General features: G+C 44.2%; 2 protein-coding genes across 6 annotated transcripts; both read left to right on the forward strand.

Annotated features, from left to right (window-relative positions):
* Positions 1–313: 313 nt before the first annotated feature.
* Positions 314–6055, forward strand: LOC114842210 (leucine-rich repeat-containing protein 27-like). Of its 5 annotated transcripts, none has more exons than XM_041067581.2 (11): positions 314–406; positions 1244–1544; positions 1682–1812; positions 2068–2126; positions 2731–2883; positions 3648–3816; positions 4043–4183; positions 4496–4601; positions 5016–5107; positions 5649–5769; positions 5866–6055. In XM_041067581.2, exons 2-11 carry the CDS (start codon positions 1332–1334, stop codon positions 5974–5976), a joined length of 1296 nt encoding a protein of 431 aa, XP_040923515.1. In that variant the 5' UTR covers positions 314–406; positions 1244–1331; the 3' UTR covers positions 5977–6055. The 5 variants fall into 5 exon arrangements, with proteins under 5 accessions (XP_040923515.1, XP_028983649.1, XP_028983653.1 ...); XM_029127816.3 differs by lacking the exon at positions 314–406 and adding an exon at positions 444–608; XM_029127820.3 differs by lacking the exon at positions 314–406 and adding an exon at positions 444–608 and having other exon boundaries at positions 1251–1544.
* Positions 6056–6439: 384 nt separating this feature from the next.
* pwwp2b (PWWP domain containing 2B) lies at positions 6440–13794 on the forward strand. The gene is made up of 3 exons (XM_029127410.3): positions 6440–6873; positions 9025–10753; positions 12042–13794. The coding sequence occupies exons 1-2, from the start codon at positions 6734–6736 to the stop codon at positions 10751–10753; spliced, it is 1869 nt and encodes a 622-aa protein (XP_028983243.1). The 5' UTR covers positions 6440–6733; the 3' UTR covers positions 12042–13794.
* The last annotated feature ends 5834 nt before the right edge of the window (positions 13795–19628 follow it).

A 19628-nucleotide genomic window follows, 5' to 3' on the forward strand; every position in this document is an offset into this window, starting at 1 on the left:
AAAACGCACTGATTGCTAAAAAAATAATGGTTTACGTCGAACCGTGAATTATTTTCGGAAAACTGAATTATATTTTTCTCTTTTATAATAATTCATTATTATAATATTAATTATAGCCGCAAATAGTCTAGTGTGGTAAATCTAATTGTGGCTATAATTACTATTGCAGGGCAACTAATAAATAATGCATATATACAGTGTTATAAAACTGTGCAAGTGCCTCAATATATATATTTTTTTCAGAAATTCTATGTTCGCTTTATTTCGTTTTTTCGCTTTTCTTTTTAAGTTTACCACAGAGGCTTTAATGTTGAAAACGAAAACCGGACTGCCCGTAGAAGCATTTAGAATAACTTGACAATTTTTAGAGTAGTGTGACAGTTGCTGGCCAGTGACTGTAGTCGACGTAAGTGTGTACCACAGACTGTCATGCATGTCAACGCGTAAGGACCAGCCTCTGTGTGCGATGCCAGCACAGCCGTGCGCGAAGCAGAAGCTTTTAATCGTTTATTACTAGCACACGACTGCTTCTATCCCTCAGGCTAAATGAACCTTGTGAATGATTCCACAATCTCATTAGAAGATGGATGGGTGGTGCCGGATCACGGGTTGTGTGTCACACACACACACACACACACACACGCACACACACACACACACACACACACACACACACACACACACACACACACACACAAATACAAACAGATTTGATTCCTCCTGTTGCTACCCACTGTACACACAATGTATGTATGTATGTATGTATGTATGTATGTATGTATGTATGTATGTATGTATGTATGTATGTATGTATATTGTCAAAATCATTTTGTTGTCATGTGTCTGAAAAACACCTCATCTCGTTTGTGGTAAGTTTTGTAATTGAGTCAAGACGCGCTAGCGGACGTCTGACAGTCCAAACACTTGGCTTGCCGTAGTTTCTGTTTAAGGCGTTGCCATGGTTACGTCAAACTAGCATGGTGCCAACTAAAGGTAACATAACATGGCGTTTTCTTTATCTGTAGCCTATTTTATTTTACTGTTTGAAGTGTTTATTTCACTAGGTGAAGTCTTCTTTTTAAATGTTATCATTACTTTGTAAACCAATATTGATATTATAAATGCTGGCAGTTTAAAGCAAGGCTCCTTATTGTTAGCTAGGTAATGTTTGGCAGCAGCAAAGCATATACAACAGTGTGCTGTATTTATGTATATACTATGTATTAATTCATTTCTTTATTAGTATTCAGGGCAAATGGCACTTAAAGAAAATACTTGGGTGCCTTGGACCAGGGTTTGTGTGCAGTAAACAACTCTGGATCGCTTCCACCATGTCTGCCCCAGGGGAGAGTGAGATGGCTCCTGGCCCACAGCTTAGATTTGTCTTTGGGAACGCTGTTGTCAAATCACAGACCCCCCACTGTTTGCCTGAGGACACTGGACCACAGGAGCTCACACAGTATGATTTCACAGAGACGTTATGTCTGAGCAGAACGAAGCTCGAATATGTTACAGGCAGTATTTTAAAAGCCAGCACACTGAAGGTCAGTCTGTTTGTTCATCTCTACCTATAGTCTGCAATCCATTATTAATGCACGAACTATGCCAGCCCCTTTTTGTGTAATGTTTACTTCTCTTACTTTATCAGAACATTTAAATAGTTTTTTTATATCATCTTCAGCATTTATATCTTGAAGGCAACCAGATATGCAGTATCCCACATTCACTGTTTGTCAGCCTGCCAAACCTGCAGTGGCTGGACCTCAGAAATAATCAAATTGTGTCACTCCCAGCTGAAATTGGCATGCACAGGTAATTAGAAAACTGCTCCTTAAAATATGTGTCAGTGAATTTCAGAACAGTTCATTATTATTTTATTGCATTTCAAAACATTTTGGGGAGAATGTGTCTATTTATGGCTTCCTCTGTTTAGCAGTAAATGTTCTAAGTTTCACGTTGGCTGAGATTCTAGTATCATGTTCATGTTCAGTTCAAGACTGTGAACACTGGCATTTTAGTCAAAACAAATTCTTCAACCTATCTCATACATTGATTTGATCCATGCAGGTGTCTAAAAACATTACTACTCGAAGGAAATCCTCTCTCTGAACTTCCCCCAGAGTTGGGTGAGTTGAGTGAAGTCAACTCTTCCAGTGAGCAATGTCTGTGTTTTTTATTTACACACCTCTGCTTTTGATTCATCAACCCCTAAAAGCCTCACTGTCAGCAGTGAGGCCCTTATATATATTAAAAATGTGATGCAATTTGAATCACACTGGCTCTGTTGGCTGATGTTGCCATGATGTTGGCACAGCCGGATTTGACTATATATATATATATATATAACAGTCTTAAAGCATTAACCAGGCAGGAATACCAGCATCATGTAATTTCTAATGTTCAGGCAGTCATTGGCTGCAAAACCAACACGACCATAAGTTGTTAAGTAGCTCTTTAGCCATTATTAATGAGGTGTGTTAATAATAATGGCTGTAAAAACAAGCTGAAATTAAACAGCTAATAGTTACTAAAATAATTTACAGTAAAATTCTAAATGTTTTACTTTCCTCTTCACTTTGCTGTTGCTTAAAATAAATCTATGTATATAATAGAAGACAATAGAATATTTAAACTTCCTTTACCAGATTATTTTAGATGAACCTGTCATCTAAATGTCAGCTAAAGGATCCAGCTCTAAACAATGTTGTAAAATTATTTACTTTTTTCCAGGAAATGTTATTACCCTTAAAGGCCTGAACCTGAGAAACTGCCCCATATCCTTTCCTCCACAAGACATATTGCACCAGGGGCTCCAGAGCATCCTCCAGTTCCTAAGAAATGTTATGGCTAAGAGACCAGTTAGTATGACAAAGACTCCTTCAGGTAAATCAAAGTCTGCCTAATTGTAAATAGACAAACAGCGAGGGGTTTAGTCAGTATGAGCATCTGAGGCATCTGCTCTTTTTTGTCAAAGATAGGACGACTGGCCACAAAAATAGCTCCTTGCCCTGGTACCACTTCACTTGTGTGACTTCTGTTCCCTTGGAGACTGCGCGTGCCTCTCGCCTGACTTCTCCCCCTCCCTCATCCCCGTTTCAGCACTGTAGTATTTTTAGCCAGATGAAAAAGATCGATAACCTGTGGGCTCTAAACAGGAGCTCTCTGTCACTAAGTGCTGTCTGGAGGTAATCACTTTGAGAAGTCCAAGACAGCCCTCCACAGGAGAGGCTGCTGCTGCACATTGGCCAAAGCCAAATCCTTTAATCAAACCATTTATCTCCCTCTGTAGAACAATACCAAATAAAAAAAGGCTCTAGTCACTGAGGGGAAATTTCCTTTAATTGCCTCAGACTTAGAGGTTTTGCAAAGTTAAACATACAACATCTACTATGTTGTCATAACATGGAAAATTTGGCCTGTTTCAGAAGAGAATCTTTCATTTGCTATTGTAATAGTAATAGTAATAGTAATATTGCTGAGTCTTTGCTGCAAACGGAGAAGAACCCTGAATTCTATAAGCGTCTTGGTAGCCAGCCAGTTCTTGTTGTGCACTTCCACTTTAGTTGTACACAGTGGTATTTTTGCCATGGTTGGCTGTGCCCACAGCATTTCTCTATTTGCTATGGGGTTTTTTTCTCCACTGGTAGAGCTGCCAGTGGTGGAGAAGCTTCAGCTGTCAGAACTGATGGGATCCAGTATGGAGGGGCAGGATGAGTCAGTGGATGAGGATGAGCTGCAGAGGTTTGAAGAACTCAAAGACAAGATGATTCTACTGGACAAAGCAGAGCTATGCTCACATCTTCCTGTTAACAAAATGTGAGTGAAAAGTTCAGTAGACATTTTTAGGATGTACTATTTCCAAGACTCAGAGAAGTGTACATAAAGCAAGAGGGTAGAATCCCTCTACGGAGCTTTAGAATCACTGGTATATATCATTTTTTTTACCAACAAAAATAGAAGAAAACACTTCTCTACAAACACCTACTGATAAATATCTCACATGCCATAGACGTGAACCATTTTGTTTCAATTTATTTTTCAGAATCAAAGCAAGTACCAAGACCAGCATGATTCCCAAGCTCCCTCTTTTTGACTCTCAGGACTGGAAGAGGCCAGAAGATAAGAGACAGGCCACAACGAAAGAGCTCAAAGAGAAACACGCGCTTCACGAGCAGAGGAAAAAGAACGTTTAATTTTGTTTTATGATTTTATGTTTGATATAGTATGTTTGTTGAATTACTACTAACTATTGGCAATTTATAATGGATGACTTACACAGATTATTATGTTCAAGTAATACCACAGGTCTGTTTGAGTCTGCAGTCCAGTTTATATTTCCCCAAATGGCCAAAAGTAAAGAATCAATGTTACGTACACTATATAAAGAGGCAGAAGGATCAATGCTTACAGACCCCTCTGCAACCACTTATCGCCCAGGACTAATTTTCTTTCACATACATGTAGTTTATTGTATAGTTTTCCGGCTTTCCCATAGGAGCCAAGAGGCTCTTCAGAAGTGGCGTACGCAAGCCAAGGTCATACAGCAGAAGAAAATGTTAGAGTGTAAGCAGAAGAAGCATGGAAGGCAAAGGAAACGAGAGGTATGTGTGGAAAACGACACCGAAATCATTACTCAAGAGCCACAAGAGGGCAGAAGAGCACCGCCTTGGTCACACCAGACTGAAGGAAGAGTACCAAAGCGTAGCACAATACTTCAAAATACATTATTCCGATGTCATTCAGTTAGTTTTCTGGTGGTGTAACCCTATCTATGCAGCCATACGTTTATTTGGCTGTTAGCTACAGTTTGACATGGCTAGGTGTAGGGCAGTGGGCCCTCAAACCCTTAACAGCGTCATCCATTTCAGTGAGGATGTTTACTTGTAGTTGAGCAGCTGTCTGTGTAGGGTAATATAAAACACCACCACTGTATCATATTTTATATACACGAGTGCTGTGCTGAACAAAATACTAGTGTACATAATGATTAAAAAAACTTCCCCGTGTTTTTAAAGGAAGCGGATTTAAATCCTGGTGTCCAGGACAGCGGTGATGCAGCACAGAGGCAGATCCCCACCATGGCTGTGGCACAGTGTGACGAGTCCAGGTAAACGGGAACATACTGTCAGTGTTGGTACATTTTGCTACTCTGTCATGGTACTAAGCCTCTTAGCTTTGACATTAAACTGCTGTACATCTCCAGTTTAGGTGAAGGCCAAAGATTTTAAAAGGGAACTAAATGAGGCATAATGCTTCATCATGTAGCAAAATTATGCTGCACATACTTTAAAACCAGTAAAGCAATTTGCATGTCTTACATTTTTATGAGCCTTAGAGGTGGAATGCTAGAGACATCTAGTGGACAAAGAGACTGTATGCCCAGCATCGAACAGTTTCCTTTGTTCTTCTAAAACATGTTTAGCAAAATAAACACAAATATTTAAGATTTAATAGCATTCCTTTCCTTTTTCTACGTTCTTGGCTTCATCAAATCTAAACTGAGGAGAAAACAGTCATAAGTATAGCATTCTCAAACAGTGAACGTCCCATTGAGGAAGGCTAATACAATAGCAATGGCCATACAATAGCATGTAAACATTTAGCCGTTCAGTTTAAATTGCTAACCTTTAACCTGCTTGCCTTTGGAGATCTGCCCGTGAGCTGGAACGGCAGATCCGTGTTCGTGTTGAGAAGATACAGGAGAGACGCAGGAATCCCAGTGACATGACCAGTGAGCAGATGGCAGCAACAGAGGAAGATGTGGAAGAGGTCAGACATCTACTTTAGAAACACACAACTATAACTCTATAATGAACTCCCCCTGTTGCTACTAATTGTTTTTAACCTATTTGTTTTTTTTGACAGATGAGGAAACTACAGAAGCGACTCCTGGAGAGAAAAAGAAATTTATGCAATAACTCCAAGAACTCGTTTACTATCTTCACTGGAGACACCTGGCCAAGTTCCTTTGAGTGAGAGTCTGGTGTCTCAAACAGAATTAGTGTGTATTAATGATCATTCTAATATATCCTAAATAAACATCAATAGTGCTGAATGGATGTGTGTGCTCTTTCTTCCAGCATTTCCATTGATGACATTTTTGTCTCCAGAAACTCTATATTATGAAAATAAAAAATGCTACATCTTGTATGTTAAATACTTACATAACAAACATGGTGCTGTTTCTCAACTAATGTGTTAAACATCAAATTTATTTTAAAGGGTTGCAACTAATTGTAACCAAACCTATATAAATAAATATATAGCTATAAAATAAAACAATTTACAAATGTATCATATTTAATAATTATGGTTTAATTTAGTTGTTCTAAATACGGATCATTATTATGTCCCAAATTAAATATGCATTCGTATGTAATCTTTTTGTGCGTGTAGTGATTTGTGATCCGTTTAAAACTATTGTGTGGTCAAACTAAGGCATCCCCCGTGATGAAAGTGCAGTGATGAATGGCACCAACCGAGTCAAAGTGAGACAGAAAGGGTAGGCTAGGCCTCGTCTTTGGAGCTTCTCTGCTCCTCCGGCACAGAGAGCGTGATGTCAGCGGTGGCTATGCTGTTGTAATTGACTTGGTGGGGGTGATGGCGTCATTTTATGCCCTGGTGTAGCCTCCTGCTCCAATAGCGAGGGGGAGACGGATCTCTGGCCGACGCGACCGTGGCTCCCTTGGCCGGGATCGAGCACCGCCAAGCCGGACACTTCACTCCGGGAAACATGGAGGCTGTGGCCGAGGAGCTGCGGGCCGGTTCTCGGGTACCTGTCACTATCGATCAAATAGTTAACGACACACTGGTAGTGACGCTGACCTACCGAGAAAGGAACTACACGGGGATTTTACTTGATTGCAACAAAAAGTGAGTGCCATTCCTTTATTTCTTTTATATACTTGCCTCTGAAATTAATTTGCCAAACTGTGCTAACGGCTAATGTACCATTGTTGCTAAGTCGAAGCTAGCCTGCTAGCTAACTGGGCCTCCTTAAAAAGACTCAGGTTATTGTAGCTGACAATGTAGCTATCTGCTAGCTGGTCGGCTAATGCAAACAACATTTCAGCACAGAATGATATAACGAAATACTTTATTTTACTGCGATAACTGACCATGTGTCACGAAAGAGACCCTGTCCGCAGAGATTGGAAATGACTTGTTTAAAACAATAGCTAATGTCAATGGGTTCATCTGTAGCTTATTGTTAGCTTAATCAAACACAGAGCTGCTAAAACGTATTGAGTCAAAAGCTGTACGTGAAGTCAACAGCTTTAAAAATAACACTAATCTTTTAATGTACACACGAGTTAAAGTGTACGACGCGTTAGTTTTCTGGAGTTAAGCTTAGATGAAAACTATCCAAAATGCAGTTTGTGTGTACTGTGAAGTGACTCTTTTGTAGACAGTCACGTTTGATATGTAGAAAGCACAGAAAATGTCAAGAAAGCTACATGAGGGGTTTGATCACCAGCAGCTGCTTTGCTTTGTAAAATGTGTATGTTCAGACCATTTCTGAGCAGATCCTGTGACAGACTCAGGCCTTGTGTTGGGCAAGAAAAGGCCCCTTTCTTACCAGTAAAAAACAACACTGCTGTTTAAACTGAATGCAATTAAAATGAGAAGGGGGTTGAAAAAAAAGGTTTAATTTGATTTGTATGAGGGTCATGTTGTCTCTGCTCGCCTTGGTGTGCGTGTCACATGTATCAGCCTTGTGTTGTACACCTTAAAAGCTACTGACTATTTATAGAGCAGCAGAATCAGAACCTGACCAGCTTCGCCCCTTCATATACCTACGCGGTTTTTCATGCAAGGTCTCGGGCTGTCCTGAAAATAACCTGCCTGAATGGGAAACTGGGAGGCCCTGGAATCACTTTTAAAATAGGCCTGTATTTTCGGCCTTGTCACTGACATCGTTTGACTTCTTCCTTTCCAGCATATGAAAATACGTTTCCTGCCATTGTCTCCCACAGGGTTTATTATTCGTACAATCGTCTGTGCCTATCATTCAGGACGATCTCTGCGTCTAGTTACACTGTACACAATGTGAAATGGCACCAGTGCACGGTGAATCATGGCTGATCATATGCTGTATCCTTGTATTGTGCTCGACTAGCACTGTGTGTCCCCTGTCACATGCTGCTCTGTTTGTGGCCTGTCAGTCACCATGAAGGTTAATATTCTGCTGTTTTAGGGTCTCACATATAAAGGTGGGAGTAACAAACCTCAATGGGACGCTATTATTCGGATTTGCCTGCCAGGTACTTCTCCTGGGGAGGAAAACAGGCTCCCCAATGTGCGGTAATTAATAATCTCACCACACATAAGCCCAAAGTAGACGTGGATGCAAAAACAAACTGAATTCTCCTGGCTCCTTTTCTACGTCTCAGATTCCCGAGTGATTCATGGGATTGTTTTTGTTCAGTCAGATGTTAGGGAAGGGGGGGGGGGTGTTCCTGGGCATCCTGTAGTCTCTTTGTCTGCTGTCTTCTTGCTAAAACGGCACAGCCATGTTACTGTTGCCTGCCAGCCACTTCTCAAAGACTCTGTGGCAGCTGAGCCTTCTTTGGACATGTTTGTTGGCATTGGAGTGGAAAAAGAGAACACGTAAAATCACTCCGAGGGAGTCTGTGATACTGTTTACCCATTTCTGTGGCCTAAGGCAGCAGGACACTTGGCTGCTCGCGCAGTGGACCCCAACCCCCACGCATGAAAACATTTTCAGCATCCAGGTGACAAGGAGAGTGGAGTCACTGTGTTTAGTGTTGGTAAAACAGCCTGGCCAATGAAGTTTACTTCATAGCATATAATGAGGCGTTTGATTCGTGTTCTCTGGTCTCGAGGCTCGGCGTGGTGAAATACAAGCACAGTATTACAGTGTTCATCTGGCGGGAATTGCATAACTAAAGAAATTTAAGAAATGCCAGTCATGTGTAACAGGAATGTTTGCATTGGCATGTTCACTGTGACTGTTATCAGTGTCATACCTTTATTCAGTTGTTTTTTTCTTGTTTGTTACAGGACTGGACTTTTCTGTCTACCAGATTTCACAGCAAACCACGGGGACTGTCCTAAATCTAAGCCAGGTTGTGAAATCCAGGAGGTTCTGAGCGAAGAGCAGGTTTCCAAATCTCCCAGTCAGCCTTCACTCAGGCCAACGGATGAAAACACTCTCCCTGAAAGCAGCATATCTACTGCACCGCCCCCCTGTCCTGTACCCACACCAGTGCCCGCTGGACAGACTCCTTACCCTCCTTATTTTGAAGGAGCCCCCTTTCCCCAGCCTTTATGGGTGCGCCACAGCTACAGCCAGTGGGTACCTCAGCCTCCTCCGCGACCAATCAAGAGGAAGAAAAGGCGGGCGCGAGAACCTGGACGCATGACGATGAGCACTATTCGTCTGCGACCGCGACAGGTGCTATGTGAAAAGTGTAAGAACACATTAAACAGTGATGAAGACAGCAAAGATGGCATGAGTAACACAAAGTCTTCTAGAAAAGAGAACGCACTACAGAGTGATGATGAGGGTGATGACAAGGATATCCCATGTAAGCTGTCGAGAAAAGAGGATCTAGTTGCAACCAAGGACAGTAGGAGACGGGAAAATGGCACCAATTTAGACAGCAAACGCCTCAGGAAGGACAAAAGGGGGGAAGCTGAGGGGGAGAAGTTCCCTGGAGGTGATGTTATTCCCCATAGCCCTGTCATAAAGATCTCCTACAGCACTCCACAGGGCAAGGGTGAGGTCATAAAAATCCCTGCACGCGTTCACGGCTCAGTAAAACCATTCTGCCCCAAACAGCTGGTACAGAATGGTGTGGGAGAAAACGGCAAGGCGCCTTCCGATCCTACCCAGGAGCAACGGCACATTCTAGACGCCACCAGGTCTGGCCTCACTGTGTCTATTCCCAAACTCAAACTAACCAGGCCGTTCACAACCGTGGGACAAGATTTGCCTTCTCCAAAGATCCGCTTGAGACCCCCACAGCAGGAGGGCGAGGAGAGTGTGGTTGAGTACGAGGCGGAACTTGTAGGGGGCACTAGGAGACGGAGCCCCAGGGTCCCTGGTTCCTGCCTTAACCACTCTGAAGACTCAGGACAAGGCAAAAACTCTCTGGAGTTGTGGTCGGGGAGTTCTGGAGAGGAGGCCGATCGCAGCCACAGTGACCTCACCCTTCTCATCAATTTTCGTAAGCGTAAAGCCGATTCATCCAGCCTATCAGTCTGCAGCAGCGACAGTCTAGACGAGTCCAAGTCCTTCAGCTCTGATGGCACCTCACCAGAACTGTGTGACTTGGCACCCGGCGAAGACCTGTCCGTCACCTCATCGTCCGTACCTTCAAGGGAGGACTGCAAAACGGTGCCGCCGCTTACCGTGCGGCTGCACACGCGCAGTATGACAAAGTGTGTGACGGAGGAGGGTCACGCCGTGGCAGTGGGCGACATCGTGTGGGGAAAGATACACGGTTTCCCCTGGTGGCCGGCCCGCGTCCTCAGCATCAGCGGCACACGCAAACAGGAAACTCCCAGCTGCGAGGCGCAGTGGCCCCAGGCCAAGGTAGCGTGGTTTGGTTCACCCACCACCTCCCAGCTTTCTGTTGCCAAATTGTCCCCCTTCAGAGAGCTCTTCAGGTCCCGCTTCAACCGAAAGAAGAAAGGGATGTACCGGAGAGCCATCCTGGAGGCAGCCAAGGCGGTTGGTCACATGGGCCCGGAGATCACGTCGCTGCTTTCCCACTGCGACACGTAGGTTAGTACCATCGGTACCATCATTGCCTGTGTTAATGTTAAACAGTCCCAATGACTGTATTCCCACCACTACACTTAAAAAGAACAAAAACACATGCATTCTACCTACACATCGAGTAACTGCTGTCCCTTTATTAAAGCAGAGAAACTTTTGTAAACCTTGTTCCAACTATTGTAAGAATATTTCATTCTACTATTTAAATTTTTTAGTAGTGCAATTTGTAAAGTGAGCTGTCAGAAAATTGGATGCAGCGGCGGTGTGGGTACATTTGGGTTCTATTAAACATACTTCAGAATAAACCATGTTAGAATGTTCGATGGAAGGTAAGCATTTATTTTTAAACCTTAAAAGACCCTGATGTCACACAGGATGAAAACCAAGAAACAAAGACTCTAATAGTAGGTTGGTACATGAAGCAGACCACTGGCATTTAAAAATATGGGCACAGCAGAAATCTTATTTGATTATGTATTTAACCTTAGTTAAAGATTACATTATACCCAGTCCTCTGTGATTGTTTTAAATTCCATGTATTTCCTTCTGTAGGCAGTCGTAGGCTTTAATCCACAGCCTCCACCAAACTGAGGAAAGTCTGTTGATGACATTTATTTAAATTGTGAAACGTTAGTTTGCAAGCAAAAACCTGAGCTGCTGTTTAAGGAGCAAACCCACCACTGTGACAGACTTCTGGGAAAGAAAGCTCTGTCCAGTGAATCACAGCGGTCATTTTTTTCTGGTACATTAAACAATAGGAACCTCTGTTCTCTAATATGCTGCAGACTGTAAAGGAGACTCAAAGGTTATTAAGACATCTGACATACAATCTGTGTCTGAAGCATCAAAGCTGACACACTGCTGAATAAGTAGTATAACCAGTAATAAACCAGCCCAGTATTAGTTTTGCGAGTCGGGTATCGGTCATGGCTTGTCAACTCACTCAGCTTAAATACCGTCTTATATGAGGGACAGATGGGCTTCCTGGCTTTTGTAGTGACTCTGTTCTGGGCTTAGTAGCTGGGGAGAGGTTGGTTGTACTTGGGAATGAACATAGTATGTGGGAAAGACAGGCCTATATTTGGTATTGGAGCTTATAAAGGAAGTATTTTTCTTGCTCCGTCAGCTTGTAGCCAGCTGGAAAGTAGCTGACGCTCACTCCCCAGTCCCCCATAATCTTCAGATGTACACTCAGCTAAAAATTCTCTGCGCCAGATATTTGACCTGCTTTCTTTGCCTAATAGTCTTTATTCTCTTCTCCCTCTTCTTGTCTTCGTCTGTCTGTCTCGCGTAGAGCCTGACGATGAAATAGAGGTGTCCATTCTACGACTCTGTCATCAAGACCCAGGAGGGAGTACGTGCGGTTGCCACGGCTACTATTTATATGCCGCTTTTTTTCTTTTTCTTTTTTTTTCTTCCCCACAAGGATAGTGGAAGATGGCTGCCAAGGTGGTGGTGTGGTGTTGAGACTGGATAAGGGAGCAAAAAGGAAAAAAAGGCCAGGCATCCCATGGTCTCATATGAACTATTCCTATTTTATTTTCTAGATTTAATCAGATTTCATTAGAGCTGAATAACGACACTACAAGGACCCGAATGTATTTATTATCTTTAATGGTTTATTATTATGATCAATTAAGTTCATCTTTGTACTACAACCTCCCAAGTCTGCTGCTGTTCATGAGCAAGTGTTTGCTGTGATGTCCGACCTGCCACTTAGAGGAAGCCACGGGACATTTAACCACGGCATCAAAAGTCTTACCCCAAAAATCCTCTTAACTTCTCTAAATGTGAACGGCTCCCTCCAGAGACGAGTAGTGACTGTTCCAGTGTCCCATCCTGCAACATTAGTTGGATTTGTGGATGTATTTACACTGAGCTCTGTCCAGAAACATGTTGCGTCCCTTTTCCATTTCATTTTCAACTCATAGAAGTGTCACATCGGCGCACTTCCCACAAAAACTCATTTTTTTTCCTTAGATCCATTATTACATCACTTTAATTATTTAAAGTGTCAAATTAAAGAAAAAGAAGCACTTTATCTGTACCTTGGTGGCCTGCTGTAGCTCACTGTCTGAAACACTATTGCGAGCTACAGTTCTGATTGGCCGCAGGTCTTTGTGGTTGACTATCCATGGCCTTGGAGATACAAAAAACGTTTCTATGTTATTCTATTGTACGATTTTTTTTTTTTAATTTAAATTTTTTTTCTTTGGGAGGGGTGAGGCGAAGAAACACCAGACACAGATAGTTGTGCACACTGTATTCTCACATTTGACTTGGGGTTGTGTGTTTTTCCTCTCAGCGTATACACAGCACACGGACGCGCTACAAAAAAAACCCGCATTTAATTTTCACTGGAGAAACATAGGTGAACAAATGTGTCGAGGTCCCCTATGCATTATGAGTTAAAGCTTTACGAGTGGCTTTGGGAGAATACAACGACATGCTGTAAGAATACTGTGAATTCAACTGCTGTGTGCGCTGAAGAAAAGCTCACTACTAGTTAGAGCCCGCAGTTGTATGAAGTCAAAGCAGACTGCGACGCTGACCTTTAGTGACCTTTGTTTTGAAAGCGGCACTGTTGGAATAGGGGGAGGGGTTGGGGAGGCGAAGGCAGGAGACCACGACTGTCAAGCGCAGCCTGGGCTGTATTTAAAAGAAAACAGGCTAACCGAAGATTGCACACAGTCACGCTCAGCCGACCAGCCCGTCTCCTTTCTGCCTGTCTGGGACCATTTCGTTCAAACCTGCCTCATTGATTGCCAATGAGAGCAGTGTGTTGTTAGGGGGAGCAGGAAGCGATGCACTCCTCCCTTTCTGATCGTCCTCGGTTTCACAGTTTACTGTCAAGCCCGACTACTTTCCAGACAAACTACACAGTTAGGAGTGTGAGAGTCTATGTGTGTGTGTATGCCAGAGAGGGATTTTCCCATGTATGAGCAACATGGCTATCTACTGTTGCCCACGTTGGTCAATGTTATTGGCTATTTTTTGTTTTCCTTTTTTTACATGTACTGTACATAAAATAAAATATACAAGCAATATCCTCCAGTGTGGACTGCTCACTTTGTCACTGGTGATCAGATGAGAAAGCTGCAGTAGCTCAGGTTCCTTGGGAGCCGAGGAGGTCGCTTGGGAGGTGTTTTTTCTTTTATCCACATCCTGCCTGATCTAGGGTTTCACCTAGTCTCTAGTTTGGACCTCCACCCTTTAATGTTTTTCAGTGGGTGGAATGTCTGGACTGCAATCAGCCACTTGAACACCTGGACCCTTTAACCACTGTTTCATTTGCAGAGTGTGGTTTGGTGTCGTCCTGCTGAAATAAGCTCTGGCTTTCCTAAAAACGCCGACGTCTGCTCTGTGGCATGTGTTACGGAAAGACCTGTGGTTATCAGCATTAATGTTGCTTTCACAAATGTGAGTTAGCAAGGCCATGTGCTTGGATGTTGAACCGAGCATCTATTGTTTTTGGAAAGAATTTCAAATGTCGACGTGTTCATTTACAGTTTGTCGCTTCTTGTAAGTGGATCCTAAATGAGCTTCGGTTTAAAGGAACAGGATCTTGTTTAGATAGTGTAGGTTGTTGTTTTGATAATTAGAACTTTCTCCTTTTTACTTGCATTCTGCCTGGATGACTGAAAATGTGGCTTCTAATTAGCAGGAGAATGACGCGAAACCTTCTAGCAGCTGATGGTAGCGTTACATAGTGACCAGCCAGGGCTAGAATGAATAGATCATTCACAAACGTCCTTCAGTGGCCCATGAAGAGGTTATGTAACTAAGCTGTCCTCATGAAATCACTGGAAACACATTCAGTTTCTGTGCTTCATACTGGTGGTTGATGTTTCCAGCCTTGATGCCCTGTTAAGTTAACCAGCTGTGAGTTGTATACACATTCTCATGTAGGCAAAGGGGAGAACAAACTACATCTAAAGCTGGGGTCGACATGGCAGCTTGTAATGTGACCACTGTTTCTCATCATCTGTTTAGTGACTGCTTGTGATCAAGGCTGCGAGTGCCGAGTGCTGCTGCTTTTGATCCGTTCAGCCTTCAGCCGGCGTAGAACCCGTTTAAGTGAATCTCCCCTGCCCGTGTGAAAGGCTCTGTTGTGTAGCCTCGCTCTGTGTGCGCTCCTCGCTAACGCTTCAGGAGCCTGCTCAGCTGTAGCCGCGCTACGTGTGTTGATTTGTAACCTCGGTGTCATAAATAGACCTGGTTAAGTACGTGCGTTGCGTAACAAGGGCTCCGTGGGCCGCTGGGACGGCTCAGTGGGTCGGTCAGGTCCAGATGACCCTCGTTTCGCTCTCAGTTCCTCTTACAGGAGCTCAGCTGCAGATCTGCCCTCCAATCATGTTTCATACTTTGACCTGACTGTGTTTACTGCCAGACTTTTCTAACAACTCCACCCTGTTTGACTTGGACCAAAGATTCCCTAAATAAATGAACTAACCCACAAAAACAGTCCAAAGAGGGCATGTGATGTTAAACAGATATAGAAGGAAACAGTAGATGGTTCTGATTCTGAATTAGGTCAAATTACAAGCAGGCATGCTTCAATTAACACAACCCACATGCACAAAAACAAAGAAACTGCACTTGGTTTGTGAATGTGCACATCACCTTAAAACAGAATATTAGTATATATTTAGTTTTGTGAATTCTCATTGTGTTCCTGCTTTGCATGGTTTGTTTCCTTCGTGCTGCCGGTCCGAAGCTCCAGCTCCACGCAGGTGGAGTGGGACGGCTCGGTGCAGGGGGTCTGCTTCACAAGTGGCTCCCTTCAAAGCGGACCTCGGCCATCTGCCGGCCCAGACGCAGACATGGGACCGGCTAATTGCGTTTGGATTCAACACGGCAACCGGTTCCACGGCCGATACAAGAAGGAGGGACCCCCCCCCTCCCCGCTGCTGATGTGAAAACACACACACCTATACACATGCGTGTGCTTACACAACAAACACTGTGCCCCTCCATAATCCCTGCATTTCCTGGAGCTGTAGCTTCCATTCGCATGTGTCGTGGCCCAGACTCAGGCCCTCCTTGGAGCCCCCCATACCAACACCACCCTCCACCCCCCCCACCGCGACTGATGCGAACACATGCCCAGAAGAATGACGTTCCACGGCCACTTCCCACTTGCAGCGTTTCCCAACCGCGCACGGCTCTTTCATGGATCGCTGCAGCGTAAATCTGGGGCAGAGAAAGGGAGGCACATGGCAGCGTGTGCAATTACTGCTAATGATATGCTTCCATGCAAGCTGTGGCCATAATTACTTTGGAGGAAGCCTGGCCTGCCTGAACCCTGTGCGAAGGCGCAGCTCCGTGCTTCGCCAGGGCTACGAAAGCGAACCTGCCTCCACATTGTTCAGACAACGTGTCTGCTGCCCCAGATTAGGCCTGGTGGGTGGTCTCACACAAGGACCAGCATCCTGTGGATGCCAGTGAATGTCCTCTGGCAATAAGTTCAAAGCCAGCAAATAACGTTAGACCTGCATTTAACAATTGCAATTGAGAAACGATGCATTGGACCCATTTCTCCCTTTTGCGTGTTTTACACAGGTGAAGCCTCGCGCTGCGATGCAGCCCCCGGGGTTGCTAGGCAAATGGCCCGCTGCCTTTAGAAGCGGGCCTTTGGCACGTCTCCTGAGCCGTGCTTCGGGGAGCTGTCGCTCCCTTTGTCCTTGATGCCTCGGAGTCATTTCTCACCGCCGTCATCTGTATCGACAGCCCAAGTTTGCTGGCCGCGCTTTTTAGTTTGGATCATTATATTGATGCAGGTTAAGCATTTGGGGTTGGATCCCATCGCTATCTCATTTGCATTCAGTGCCAGCTGGTGTGTCTCTTCCTCTCTGCCTTATGATCTACAAAGGACTATAAAATGGTTATATAAAGGCAGCAATCTTAAAGGCACTAAAGCATTAAAACTTTAGTAGAACGTCTATTTCCTGGCTGTAAAAGCAATAAATTTATCTTGTCATCGTCCTCTTCATCTTCAAAGGCTGTTACAGAATTCGGATGTTGCTTAACAATAGCTGTGTTACACAACTTTTGAAATTCTCTTTCAGAACCAGCGATTTCACAAAGACCTGGGTGCAGCTCTACTTAACTGTTTTACACGACAGCGTTGGGGTCGTGTGACCCGGATAATGGCACAGGAAATAGCTGTCACTTATGATGGAATTTAAACCTTTAAATAGCCCGCGTTCGTGTTGCGTGTCCCTCTCCCAACTCGTCCGGCCACACAGGGATTCGACAAATACTAACACAAGTGGACAGCTTGAGTGAGCAGCAGGGCGTCTGTGGTCAGGCTGTCTTTGTGTCGGCTCGCTCCAGGTTGGTGGTGGTTCTAGGCCGTGACTCGTCCAGGATGTGGCGGTGGCTCTGACCCAGGCAGCAGCAGAAGCAGCAGCAGCAGCGGCGCCCGGCCTCCCTGAACAGCTGTCCCCGGCCTCTGGCAACAGAAGAAGACGTGCAGAGTCGCCCTTCCCCCAACATCACAGGCTCCTACTGCAGGCACTGAAGGGGGATGGGCTCAAACGAACGCAGAAAACAGGGAGAAATCCTCAGCATCTCTCTGTGAAATGACTTTTTACACATGCAGCCATGTGCTTGTCGTGCTTCTGTCTTCGTTTTTTACCAAATGGATTTATCAGTAACTGGCCTTTGTCTCATTGCCATCTGTGCTTCTCTTTATTCTCCTCCTCAACCTCCTGTTTACCACCTCCTTCATTGTCCTATTGACTACACTCTAGTTTTGGACTAAAACCACATCCTCAAGGGTTTCAAACCACCAGTGTGCCAGTGGCACCGACGGAAGGAGCATCAGCAGTGTGTGTGAGCGTGTGAGGAAAAACAAAATGACAGGATTATGTAGACTAGGCCGACTGCGTTGCATAACAGCCTTTTGTGAGAGCTGCATGGAGAAAGAATGCTTACGTACGAAATAAAAAGCAAAACAGTTGTAAAGGTCACGCTGGATTTACCGGTATTTTAAATTGTTAGAAATGTCACAGTGATGTTTGTTTCTGAGTAACACGGCTCTTGATGGCTTTTTAAGCTGTAAATATGAAATATCCAGCTTTTGCGAAAAGTCTTTCTGTTGCGTGAAACCTTCTGAGAGCGTCTGGGTGTGTTTTCTTCCTTTGAGGTCTCTTTACATAATGGATGCTTTGTTAGATAAGGAATCTGAAATGAGAAGATGGATAAGAGCTCCGATGGCTCTTATGAGTCACTTCCACAGAAGCAGCACGTTAGTACAGCCTGGTCATTTCATGATGTAGGACATGAAATATATATACTTCAGATGAATAATTTAAATTCATTTGCTATCATTAATATTATTAATGGTACTGTAGGCTCCATATTGCTTGACTGCAGATGTGCAAATCACTCAAAACAGGAAATTCAAGGACACGTATCGACTTCACCCAGTTGCACACAGACATGACAAATACTTCTGAAAAATATTTTCAAGTCACCAATTATTACACAATTCCCCCAGTGTGGGTGTGGTCTGTTCCTCGCGCTAACTATGTGAGCCGCAGGTCGTAAACAGGCACATGTTACATAAAACATCTGTGCATGTGGGTGAGATCTCAAAGCGCAAGATTTACTTTGCTAGCATGCTAACGAGTTGAGATGGTTTAAACCGTGTATTTCTGCCCTGCTCTGAGCTGATGTGTTTGCCCCGTGCAAAGGTCAAAGGTCACTCTGCCAGCAGATCCACAGCTGCCCCACAGCTGCCCCGCGCTCAGTCGCAACATGTTAGCATGTTAGCATGCTAACGTGCTAATTTGATAAAGCGACCATGAGCCGTTCAATGTACTTTTGTAGCGAAAGCAGAGCCGATAAAATAAATTAGCAAGTGTACTTTAAGATTTGTGGTCATTTGAAAAAGTGTTTACATATCAACTGAATGGTGGTTCACAGAGTGTGTGCCAGGTGAAACTCCTCACCAGCATTGTGACATGCTGACACAAGGGAACCAGGTGTTGTGTACAGATGGGAGGGGACGTTTCCTGGCACACGCACCCTGATCATCTTAATATATTAATACGTAACCTGTCATACCTTTCATACCATCTGCTATCGCTTCATCAAAAAGCATTCGTTATGAGTTAGCCTGGTGTTTACAGCTTTGCTTATCTGCCTGTGTGTTGTTGTTTTTTTGTTTACGTCCCCTGTGGCTGCGCTTGTCTTATTTTCAAATCTGTCCTTTTTTCCAAAGCGCAGCATCAAAGTCTAATCTAAAACTAATCTAAAAAAAAAAAAGAAAGACGCCCAAGTTCATTGAGTCAGATATGAGCAGTTCTCCTCTGTGAATCACTCAGTCCGATCAGGAAATCAGGATCTTGAATGGGAAGTGTGTCTCAGATGTGTGCATGTGTGCGTCTGGGCGAACCCGCAATGCGACGTGCATCAAAGCGACCTGAGCCTCGGCAGCTCCGCCGGTCCCATCTGTGAATCCTGCCTCCTCACAGCTTGAGCCCGGTTCTGCCATTGTCTCACTAATCCATGACTATTAACGTGGCAGCACCACAACAGGCGATCGCTGGGCTCCCGAAACGCTCCCCTCTGAACACATCGCAATCTAATTAAGATGGAAAGGAGGGGGGAGGGGGAGAGGCCCGGCGTGTGTGAGGTTAACAGGATCCGGTGGATTAACACCTTTCGATAATAGGGTGAGGCCCAGGTTGCTACAGGTGCCAGAATGAAGAGGTCGTCAGTCAGGATCCTCAGCGTAGCTGCTTTTTGTCGCATGTAACACAAAATGAGCCGCTGAACTCGTTGCTTGCTCTTGTTCTTGATGGATTTTACTTCCCCACAGGAAGCAAAGCAGTGACCTCGTGAGCGTGCTTGTCCTCGTCTGCTCCGACGC

Source organism: Betta splendens, chromosome 15 (assembly GCF_900634795.4).
Source record: "Betta splendens chromosome 15, fBetSpl5.4, whole genome shotgun sequence".
Classification (NCBI taxonomy): domain Eukaryota; kingdom Metazoa; phylum Chordata; class Actinopteri; order Anabantiformes; family Osphronemidae; genus Betta; species Betta splendens.